The sequence below is a fragment of the Zonotrichia leucophrys genome, chromosome 1A, assembly GCF_028769735.1.
Source record: "Zonotrichia leucophrys gambelii isolate GWCS_2022_RI chromosome 1A, RI_Zleu_2.0, whole genome shotgun sequence".
Lineage (NCBI taxonomy): Eukaryota > Metazoa > Chordata > Aves > Passeriformes > Passerellidae > Zonotrichia > Zonotrichia leucophrys.
The window spans coordinates 13,505,001-13,516,662 of record NC_088170.1 but is presented as its reverse complement, the minus strand read 5'-3'; the positions used below and the strand labels follow the sequence as shown (position 1 = coordinate 13,516,662).

At 46.3% G+C, this 11,662-nt stretch overlaps 1 protein-coding gene across 6 annotated transcripts in view; it reads left to right on the top strand.

Annotated features, from left to right (window-relative positions):
• Positions 1-47: 47 nt before the first annotated feature.
• The window catches only part of LOC135461171 (uncharacterized), a 28,653-nt gene continuing 17,038 nt past the window's right edge, over positions 48-11,662 (top strand). Inside the window, exons 1-9 of one of the 6 annotated variants that reach the window (XM_064738187.1) lie at positions 48-290; positions 5,636-5,739; positions 6,135-6,249; positions 7,546-7,720; positions 8,348-8,459; positions 9,436-9,542; positions 10,392-10,518; positions 11,047-11,167; positions 11,423-11,508. In XM_064738187.1, the coding sequence (XP_064594257.1) occupies positions 5,646-5,739; positions 6,135-6,249; positions 7,546-7,720; positions 8,348-8,459; positions 9,436-9,542; positions 10,392-10,518; positions 11,047-11,167; positions 11,423-11,508 (937 nt within the window). In that variant the 5' untranslated portion in view covers positions 48-290; positions 5,636-5,645. The other 5 variants (XM_064738165.1, XM_064738159.1, XM_064738171.1 and 2 more) reach the window with 5 other exon arrangements.

Sequence of the window (11,662 nt, the reverse complement as noted above, 5' to 3'; positions counted from 1 at the left end):
CGGGGGCGGGGCCGCGGCGGTGCTGCCCTCGCGCGGCCGCACGGAGCGCGCGGCCCGAGCGCGCCCCCGTGGCGCCAACGGGAGCGCGCCCGGCGCGGCCCCGCATTCGGGCGTGGGGCCCGGCTCGGCCCGCCGGGATCGGCCGGCGGCGGGAAAGGGCCTTTTCCAGGAGGGAACGACGCGGAACGGCGACGTGGCGCCGGCGGGGGGCGGGAGCTGAACGGGACGGTGGCGCCGCAAAGGCCCTGCCCAAAAGTTGGCCCTGAGCCAGCCGGTGCTGCGCTAACGGGGTAAGAAGCACCGCGTCCTTGCGCTGTAGCGTGTCCCTCCGTGCGGATGTTCCAGAACCCTCTGGACGCAATGCTGTGTGCCCTAGGACGGCCCTGCCTGAGCAGGGAGCTTGGGCCGGAGGATGGTCCTACCAACCCGAGCTGTTCTGTGGTTCCGTTATAAATCCCGGTTGTGAAACTGCTGTTTGCCCGAGCCACATGGTGCCCTTGGCTTCCTGCTGCCAAGAACCGTAAGCAAAGTACTAAACACATTCCCAAGAGATTGTGACAAGCTGGGGTGCACGGGCAAGATGACAGGAGAACCCTGTCACTGCAGTATTCCTGATATTTTGCCTCAGTCCTTGAAAATGTATTAATAAATCCAATGTATCCAGGCCATCAGTCACTCCAGAAAATACTGAAATGAAGCCTGTGCTCTAAACATAGGCACTAGGACAGTCCCCTCAGATGCTGGACTTTAGGAAGGGCACAGGAGAGACGGGGAACATCTGTACTCAGGTTTCCTTGGAACAACGACTTCAGTGCCCTTGAACTACCTAAGGAATGGGGCAATGGGAATGCTTGCTGGCATTTTCTGGAATATGCAGAATCCAGACCTGAGCAAACGGAGCTCTGAATTAAAATGAGCTTGAATTAAAAGCTTGAATTAAAAGGAGGTGAAATATACATATCAATTTTAACAAGCTTCAAAACAAGGTACAGGTATGCATAAAACACAAAAAAAGGCTAGTTCTTGGAATGAACTATGAACTCCAACAGTCTTGGAATGAATAACTTCTTTGAATGATTGTATAAGACCAGCCTGCATCCAGGACAGGGAGGACCCAAATAAAGACCTTGATCCAGGCTCTCTATGCAGCAGACTCCCTCCTGATATTATCAGCACAGTGATCAATGTCAAATAGCTCATAAATTCAGTTCAACAAATCCCTGCCACAAGAAAGCTTGGATGTTCAATGGAAAACTGTCCCATGGAGAACTGGGAATACCTTTTAGTATCTAAAAGAAGAAACTTATTTACTGCACCTGATTCCATCACAGAGCATTTCCCATGCAATGTTCAGCAATGAAATAAAAGTTCAAAAACTGCACCAGGTGGGTATGTTCAGTCTTGCATTCTGTTAAAAACAGCTGGAGGAAAAAAATACTTCATATTAGGAAAAAAAATTCAAATACTTTCAAGCCATTAAGATAATCTGGGAAGTTATTTTGGATCCATTAGAATGATCATGAAAATCTGCTGATGAAAGCAGAAGGATGTCAGGACAGTTAAAGAGGTTAAGTCACTAAAGAGTGACTTTGTCAGACTTTCATATTGGTTAGATTGTTGCCCTGACAAGACAGACTGTTCCAGGCACCACAGTTCTCACTAAGGTAAAATAAGTGAATGGTTAAATGTGTTCTGGATGATTCTGCATATCCCTAGGAGGTCTCCTGGATATTGGCAGCCTAGAAACAAGCTTCAAAAACAGAGAAACACCAATGAGTGAATCCCAGCCTAACAACTGTTAATAGACTCTCAGAAATCAGGTACACAAGGAAAGGAAAATACTGTCCATGGTGGACATGACAGAGTTGCAAAAGTGATGTAGAGTTTCCCATTTCCTGAATGCCTCCAGCAGTGACACCCCTGGGAGAGGAAGGGTTCCAGGGGAGATGGAAACTCTAGGAATCACTCAGAAAGGAAAATACCAGGGTGGCCGTAGGGCCCAGCTCCCCGTGAGCAGTAGGAATTTGCCATGGCGATGTCTTTGTTCCCAGCCGCTCCCATTTTACTCAGGAGCCTGTTTAATATTAACTTCTACTTCTGAGGCCCAGAGGGGGAAGGAGCAGCAGCAAGCTCCAGGTCAGGGGCAGGCAGACAGGACTGCAAAGGCAGCTAACACTGCAGCAGGCAGGGAGTGAGTGAAACACTGCCCCACACTCACACAAACCTGTCTCCAGCTCCTCCCCAGGGCTTTCTCTGCTGCCAGTCCCCTGCTGGCTGCTTCCAAACCCCATCCTCGCAGTTGTCAGCCGGATCTCACCCTGCAGAGGCCTGCTGGGAGCAGTTCCAGAGCTGGGATAAGCACAAGGCTGCAGTGGTGCCCCCAGAGACCCGTCTGACCTGCCCCACTTTGTCTCAGAGACTCACAGGTTCATGTTGGAAAGCTGAGCTAAAAATCCAACAGGCTGATTTTCTACTGGATTTAAGGGCAAAAATGACAAATCAAGAAAAACACCCTTATCCCTGACTTACCTAATGTGACTGGCTGGATTTGGGTGACCACTGCTCAAGATCACCTTGAGATGATGTTGAGAATTGGAAACTGAGTGGCCAGCTTGGTTACTAAGGCATCTTCCCTGAGAGTATGTCAAAAACGTGATGGTCCAGATAGATTCCTCAAAAATATTGAACTGATGGGGTGCATATTCCAAAGCTGGAAGACCTGCAGTCTTTCCAAATAGATTTAATGGAAAATAAAACTATGTCATTATAATTTGTGTGCATTTTTTAAAAAAAATGTTATTTTACCTGCACATTTTCTTTCCAGTACATCTGGCTACCCATCCTCCCAGGAAGAACATAATGTTCACAAAATCTTCGACATCCATTTATGGTATCTGAGGATGCAATCTATCATTCCTGCAATTAAATTCCCTCCAGACTGGGTAGCAGAAGTCAGAGGCAGATTGTCTTTGTAACTCAGCAAGCTTTGTTTGAAGTTTCCTTGGATGTGTTTAGTTGAAGAGACTGGAAAGATGTAGAAAATAAGACACAATTTTTTACTGCTGGGTTAAACAGAATTTGCGAGAAATTTCTTTTGAAAGGGACGAGTGCAAAGTGCAAATACTGCTTTAACAACCTATGTTTTACAATTTCCTGATTAATGGATTGCAGTAAAATCAGTTCTCTGACCCTGATTACTTCAGCAATATGTTAGTATTTACTTCAGCTAGTTTTATGTTCTGCATGGAAGCTGCACAGAATCATGTCTGTCTTTTAACCTGTAAATCAGTTCCTTCATGGCTGTCTAAATCTCAGCTCTGATATTTTCTGCAGAATATAAAACAGAAACATGTACAATAGCAGTGCATAGATATCAAAGTATCATGGGTTTTTTTAGGAGGGAACAAACATTAATTTCACAGTCCTGGTTCAAAGCTGCCCTTGACCTGCTAGAATGGATTGTCATTACAAGAGGAGACTGTGATAGTTTTTGCTGTGAACTCAACTCATGTTCTGGGTGTAGCCAGGTATCTGCATCATAAAAAATGTGGCCACAGCTGTCTTTAGACCTACTGCTTTCCTTGCTGGAGAGGCCAAGAGCTGGGTAGAGCTCTCACCCTGGGAAGAAGGAGCTTTAACAGCTGCATTTGGCAAAGCTGTGGGGGAGGCATGAATGTGATTCCTCTGCTTTTTAGGAATAAGCACAAAGGGGCTCAGTCTGCAAAGGGACTGTTTTAGCGAGCAAAGAATTCACTGATTAAAAAAAAAATCTAACAGGAAAGGAATCTGAAAAATGAGAAAAGTCTTTTAAAGAGCAAGGGGAAAATCTGGCTCTGCATGAACAAAAATAATCACAGAAGCTTTCCTGGCCCTGCCGTGAAGCGGCCCCCTGCACCCTGGGCAGGGAGCAGTTGTGGAGCTCAGCTGTGCCTGTGGTTAATCATAAATAGATTCCCTTGGCCAGGAGTTCTGGCCAGCACACCCCCTCCTCCTCCTCCTCCCAGGGCTGCCCAGGCACTGCTCCAGTGCCCACCCAGCCTCCCTGCATGAGGCAGACGGACAGCAGAGGTAAGAGACACCAGGCATTGCTCCATGAGCTCAGATACAGCGTGGGGCACAGGGGAGGCGGGAGGAGAGCAGGTCCCTGCTCCAGCTGCCTGAAACGTGCACTGGGAACGCGCAAAGTTTGGTTACGAGGCTAAAGGTTGTATGGGGCTTGCAGCAAAACTTGCCAAGCTACAATAATCCTTGAGGCGGCTCAGGCTGGATGTTGGCTGAGCTTCCCATGAATATCAGCTCAGCCCTGTTGGGTTTCAGGTGGTGACCAGCTGGTTTTTATCCACTGGCCAGTACAGCTTGGGCACTCCTTGCTGTTGTGCTTCTGAGTTTGGGGAGTTGTTAAAATTCAGAGCACAACTCGAGCAGCTCAGCCGATCCCTGGCGTAACGCTGTTGGCTTGATGAATTTATTCTGAAGCAGACTTTGCCCCAGAGAGTGAGGGGTGTGTAGGCACACACACACAGCCATACCAGAACATTTGTGTGAACCCATGAACTGCTCAAGCTGCTGAGCTTAGCACGAAAAAGATTTGGAAAGTGGAAAATTTTAGTGTTTCAGTCAGGTGTGTATTGTGTCTAGTTGATCTCCCTGGGTATAAGAATTTTCTGTATAGCTGAAGTGCCACACACTGTACTGAGAGCAGAGCCATGTTCTGCTAACTGTAACATGAACACAGTACTGTTTTTTTAAATTAATTTGCCATTTGAATTAACAATAGGCACAAAGGACTGAAGAAGGGAATCTTTTCCTCCTAGTGAAGGGGTGAGGAAAACAGGGAGACTGGAGGGATATGGCCAAAAGCCCAGGAAAAGTATGTGAAGCAGCCAGGCATTGAGTGAAACTGCCTTGAGGCCCAGACCAGACCACTCTCTTAACATTTACAGCTCTCTCCCCCTCTTTCTCTGTTTGGGAGTGAATTTAATTAGAGTGAAAAGGAGTTGCTAAGAGACCAGAGGAGTTCTGGAGTTTGTTGCTGGGGCTGAATTGCCACTCTGCTTCCAAGGCACTGTGCTAAAAAGGATGATGTAACATGAGCCGGCATAAAGCACTCCCAGCTCTAGGGAAAGCTGCTCTCTCCTCCTCGCAGTTCCAGTCTGGTTTGTCACTTCTCAGCTCCTTTTTGAGCTCCTTATTTTCTCCTAGACACTGGCAGAAAACAGGTTCCTATCCCTATAGCTCTGTTCTGCCTTGGAGATTCCTCCTTGTGACCCTTCACGTTGGAGGTGGCAGTGGCTGGGCCTGACATCTATCATCAGCAGGTCACTTTGGAATGTAAAAGGTTTTCTGCTTCAGAATTCTCCCTGGTTTGTTACTCCTCATCCTTTCCTCTGCTCCACCACTATTTCAGCCCAGCATTAATGGGTCAGGTGACCCCTTCCAACTCCATTTCTGCAGCTTAAAATTTTGTTTTGCCACTCTGGCTCATGCTCGAAACACCAGGAGATTCCAGGCCATCTCTTAGGCAAAGGGCTGTCTACCTTCCAAAGTCAAAGCAAGAAATGAGATTTTTAGCTTCTTAGGGTCACATCATTGCTAAATTACATCTTTCCTTTTCACCTGACCTCTGTTATCTCAGGAAATTCCATATGCACAAGATGATTAGGAAGATAACCCTCAGCCTGGGAAGACAGGTGTCCTCCATGGCACATGGGGCCACCCAGGTGAGAAGACTTCTGCATGGTGAGTAGTGCACTGAGTTCCTATGGCATCCTTGGTGCTTCCACTCTTTAAAACATATTTCCATCTTTAGGCGTGGTTGCAGGGCTCAGTTTGTTCACAATAATGTTCAAGTGGAATAACAGTAACCATAGAACTGCAAAAATGGTGGCAGAGGATCCTTCAGTGATGGTGATGAGGATTATCATTCATGTTAATAGTTGAGATGTTTTGCACACATTTCACTTATGTAAATCACAGATCCAGCCTTCTTGAAGTAATTTGTAAATTCACCCCAAAGAGCAGCTGAAGAGGGGGATAAATTTGTTGTGATGACGACAGTTTGCTTTTTATAAAACAGCTCAGTAGTTACTGCAAATACCCACACAAATAACTCACTCTTGTGTGTTTATCCCCAGGTGGTTATGTCAGGATCCATCCCTCTGTGCAGGAGGCTCTGGTGGAGGGCAGACCCGTGGTAGCCTTGGAAAGCACCATCATTACACATGGCATGGCCTATCCCCTGAATCTGAGGTGGTGGATGTTGATGTTCCTCATTCAGTGAAGTTGTAAGAATGAAGCACATAACTTACTGGACTGCTCTCAGTGCTCTTGGTCAAGGCAAAGCTGTTGCAAGATGCAAGAGCAAATGGAAATGTCAGGTTGTTAGGCATGCAGGCTGTGAGCTCAAGTGTAAAACAATTGTATTTGGACTTTTAAGGACAAATACAGAGAGCTTAGTTTTCTCCTTATCCAAAACCTTAAATTTCTGGCTTCCTTTAAAATAGAGCAGCAGATAATGTCACCCCTTGATCTAAAAGAGAGCTCTCAGCTTTTCAGCTGCACAGTTTGTACAGACATTGAAAACACTCTGCAGTTTCTTTTCCTGTATCTTTTGTAATGCAAAAAGGATTGAAACACAATAATGAAATCTGTTCCTTAGCCCACTCAGAGCAGCTACTGTGAGAGCTCCTGGTCCCTTCTCACTGTCTTCTGTACCCTGCATGGAACCCCCCACCTCTACTCTTTATTTATCAATTTTCAGTAGACTTGTGTTTCATTGAGTTACAGTGCCAGAAATCGTTGCACTCTCCCCTCCATCCTTGCTTCCAGAAAGCACAGAAAGGTTTTGGTATTGATTTTCCATCTTGCTTTTTACCTGGTTGTTATTCTGCTGACATTCTCTCTTAAAATGAAGCTCTAAAATCTCGATTTTTGAGAAGAGGTAGTTTCAGTAGGTAAAGATTGCCAAGCATATGTCCAGATAGCTCAGAAAGGGAGAAGAAGCTGCTCCTGAAAGAGATACTGTATGAATGATCAAGTACAAAATCTGCTAAACTTAGGCTTAGCCTGCAGCCCTGGAGTACCCTAAGGCAGCAGATTTTTGGCACTGTTGTTACTCTGTATCTCACTGACTGTATTATGAAAAATATATCCTGGTCATTTGAGCAGGACTTGAACTAGCTGGGGTTTCTGTGAAAGTCTGTTATGTCAGAGAAATAACAGGTAAAAGATTAAGAAAACTCCTATTTTGACAAGCAGGATTTTCAGTAGTATTTGTACAACCAGATTTGCTTGTAAACCAAATGATTTTTCTCAAAAATGAAGCACAGAGCTTGGGCATTGCCATCCTTGAAAATGGGAGCTCTTTGCTTCTGCAAGTTCAAGGGCAAAGATTTCTGCCATGAGGCAGATACAAGAAGAACAGCATGTAGCTGAAACCACAAGAACTGTAGAACTGTGAATGATGCCCATCAAACATGACAGTTTTCTTGCCTGATTATTTCCATCCATAATTTTGTGGTTATTGTCTTGTTTGTCTTATTTCAGCATGGCCAGAAAGGTGGAAGAAATTGTAAGAACAAATGGAGCAGTGCCAGCCACTGTAGGTATTTTAAGGGGCCAGATCCATGTGGGACTCACAGATGAGGAGCTGGAGTTCCTGGCAAGCAGTAAAAATGCAGTTAAAGTGTCTCGCAGGGATTTTCCTTTCGTCCTCAGCCAGGTATGGTGTGCAAACTTCCTAGTGTGGTCTTTCCTAGTAATTATAGCTGCTTTTCTAGCAACAGTATTGTGCTCTCCAGCTTCATGCCAGGTGGTTTTTAAACCTCTCAAAAATATCATGGAAGGTGGTATCCTATGGTAGACACAAAAGTGGCCCTAACTGGACTCAAAATCCAGCAGGGTAAGGGAATGACATACATTAAATAGGGCTCCTGAAAAGTCATTCTGGTTCTGCTGGCAAGCCATGGGCACTTGGCTAAGAATATTCTTATTGGCATGATAGGACATTCTCTCATTGCATGTCAGCTATGTGACACTTGGGCCATCCCAGGCTTAAAGTGGCAGCTAAAGGTGCCACTAGCTGCCTGTGAACACTGGAGAGCAAAGGCCTCTGCCATCAGGGCAAGAACAGCTTATATGGCAGGGACAACAGATGATTCACAGAATATTCTGAGTTGGAAGGGACCCACAAGGATGACAGAGTCCAGCTCCTAAGTGAATTCCTCCACCTTTGGGCTAAAGGAGTATTTGTGTTAGGATTTCAGTGCTGGGCTGCTCACAGCCCACAGCTGTGGCTGCTCCTCCATGTCACCCTGGGTGCTGACTGTGACTGGTTGTTCCCCAACAGGGCTTGTCTGGTGGCACCACCGTGTCTGGAACAATGATCGTGGCACACAAAGCAGGAATCCCTGTGTTTGTCTCAGGTGGCATTGGAGGTGTCCATCGGGATGGGGAGAACAGTAAGGACATCAATGCATTCTACTATTCTGCTTTTCACTCTGTTGCTACAGTTCCATTCAATTCCCTCTTTTTCCTTTTTCCCAGCCTGTCCTACAGTAACAGTTCAGAAGAATAAAGTTAACATTCTTCTTGATCCAGCTAGGGTTGCTTTCTCCCTGATGTCCCCAAGTATTCCTCTTGAGCCCTGCACAGTTGTTAAGGGGGTGGAGGTTTCTCTTTATCCTTTGCTTACACGGGGTTATGCTGATGTTGTTTGGTGCAACAGGAGCTGACTGCACCTCTGCCTCTTTGTAATGCCTGGATAACCTGATACTGGCTGCCAAGCACAGTGTTGTTATCAGCTCTCTCAGTTGAGGAGAAGAGCCTTGCCACAAAAGAGTGTGCTCTGTGTTAGAGGTGTGTTCTCCTCTCTGGAAGATGGCCCAGTCCTGGCTGTACAGTTTGTGGCTTTTAGGTGCTTTCTCTCTTCTCAGCCATATCTATTTCCAGCACAGCCCAAGTGCAGTGCCTTGTTGTATGCAATCCCTTTAAATGTGATATAAATTCCAGACCAGGGAGTTTCCTGATGTTCTCCAGTGGTACTTTCTTTTTTTTTTTGCAAGCATTGTCAGTTCCAAACTCAAAATCTACTCCAATGATATTGCATCTCCTTGTACCTCATCCTTGCCCTACAACACCTTTTTCTTTCTTTTCTACCAAATTTTTTCATGCTCTTTATCAATGTGATCAAAGAGCCAAGAGATGGAGTGCAAGGCTGCACCTCTGCCCTTAGCCATGTGCCTTCTTTTTGTCAATACCTCTTTCAATCTCAACACCTAAAGTCCTGAGCTAAACCTTTAATATTTGCTCGTGGATCAAAGCAGTTTTAAAATCAGGCAGTGGCATGCTGGGCATAAGTGGCTTTTTAGGAGGTCAGAGCTCACCAGCCTGGAGTACAAGACAATCACCAACTCAGTGCTGCTTGTCCCTTGGCAGCTCTGGATGTGAGTGCTGACTTGACAGAGCTCGGACGAACACCGGTGGCTGTTGTATCTGCAGGAGCCAAGTCTATCCTGGATATTGGCCGGACACTGGAATATCTGGTAGGTGGCACGGGCTGTGGTGTCAAAGCAGATAATGTTCTTTGTGCACAGTGGCATTGGGATGGGTCCTAAGCCAAAGATTTTCAGAAATTGCTGCTGAGAGGATGTGAAGCCATATTTACAGTTCTGTACTCCTGGGGCTGTACAAGCACTTGGTGCTCCCTAACAGAAATCCATCCATGTCCAAGGTGCTGTTCCAGCAGCTGCTCCAGCTGAGGTCAAAGGTAGTGCTATCCATGTTCTTTTTCTTTGGCATTAGATTTGCTTTTCTGGGATGATGCTCCCAGAAAATGATGGATCAGGAAAGCTAGATCCATCAAACACTAAATTAAATTCAGAATTAAAAAGGGAATCAGATGATTTTCAGCAGTCACCTTTTAAGGTTTGGCATGTTGGAAACCACCAGGGCCAGCACTTTAGATGACAGCCAACATTGATATTTCTGAATAGCAAGCAGAACTCATTTATATCCTGTCAGTTCACGACGTGTCTTCAGGTCCCAGGGTGCTGTCTTGGGCTCAGGATGGTGCCAATGACAGCTGCATGGCTTTGGATCAGCTCCAAGCACACACAAAGGATGCACATGCCTCCTCTGCCTCAGTGAGCCAGATCTGATCCAGCCACTTACCATGTCTGGCTCTTGGTGAGAGGATAGAATAGAATAGAATAGAATAGAATAGAATAGAATAGAATAGAATAGAATAGAATAGAATAGAATAGAATAGAATGTACAAAAATAACCATGACCTGTGCCAAAGGAAGGCAGTTTCTTTCTGGGTAGAAGGAAAAAGTCTCAATCTTTAGTTTCCCTCCACTGATCACCTGTTTGTCTCACCTCCACTGCTGCAGGAGACCCAGGGTGTGTGTGTGGCTGCCTTTGGAGAATCAAGGGAGTTCCCAGCCTTCTTCTCCCGCCAGAGTGGCTTCCAAGCACCATACCATGTCCAGGATGAAGAGGAGGCAGCTAAACTCATTGGTGTGTTTCAGATGGCAAAGGCCATGTAAGGTCCTGGGAAGGAGGGACTCAAGAATTACCCTGGATGAGGCACTTTCTATAAGTCTGCAGAAAAATTTGCCCTGAAAAACTGTGCCATCCCACCTCCCCCATCCCTGCATCAAAAGTGCTTTGAAAATACAGCAGCAGGGAAGTCCAGCCTTTGCAGCAAGTGAAACTGCAAGCCAGCTGCAGCCAGCTTGGCATGCTCATTTGTGTTTTATTCCACCTGAAGTGGAGGCAGCATGTAATAATATGTGGACAGAAGGAAAATCAGTTTAAAAAAAGAAAGCCTTTGCCCCTTTTACTGTGCAGACAGACTCAAAAGAAATTGGCAGATGTGAATTGGTTGGGTAGCTGAAAAAGGTCGTGATCTTGGGTCAGCTGAGAACTGGAGCTTGAGCTCTGGGGCTTCCTCCACCTTGTGCCCACTCTCCTCTGTCCTTTTCCTTCAACCCCTGACTTCTCCCTCCAAGCAGTGCCTCTAACAGTGTTGCCATCCTCTTGCAGACTGTGCTCTGGGGCTGGGGCTGGGCAGTGGGGTGCTGATAGCAGTGCCCTGTCCCCAGGAGCGAGCTGCCCAGGGCCAGGTCATTGAAGAGGCCATCCAGCAAGCTCTCAGCCAAGCCAGGTGAGAAGCAACCTAAGCCTTTGCCTTTGCTCAGCCCGTGGGTTTGGGGGAGTAAACAAGGGACACTGGGACACTGCTGCAGGAGCTTAACCTTGGGCATGGGTGAGCCCAGAACTTATTTTCAACTGTACCTTTATCTAGCCCAAAGCTTGTTTACAGGACTTGTGGTTATGGAGATAAAGTATCTGCTGGCTACAGTGCTGCTCCTCTGATCCCATTTCAGCTCATCTGTGGGCATTTTCTTTATACTTGCAGGTCCAAAGGAATCACAGGCAAAGATGTGACCCCCTTTTTGTTACAGAAGCTCATAGAGTTAACTGATGGGAAATCGTTGGACTCTAGTATCCTCTTACTAAATGGGGGGGAAAAAGAAAGTCCTCCAGTGTATTTTCTGTCTCTTCTGATAGTGCCTGGTAGGAAACACTGTCCCTTTATTGATGGTCTAGCAAGGAGCAAACACTTCAGTGTCTGCATCCTGATTTTTTAGGCACATCC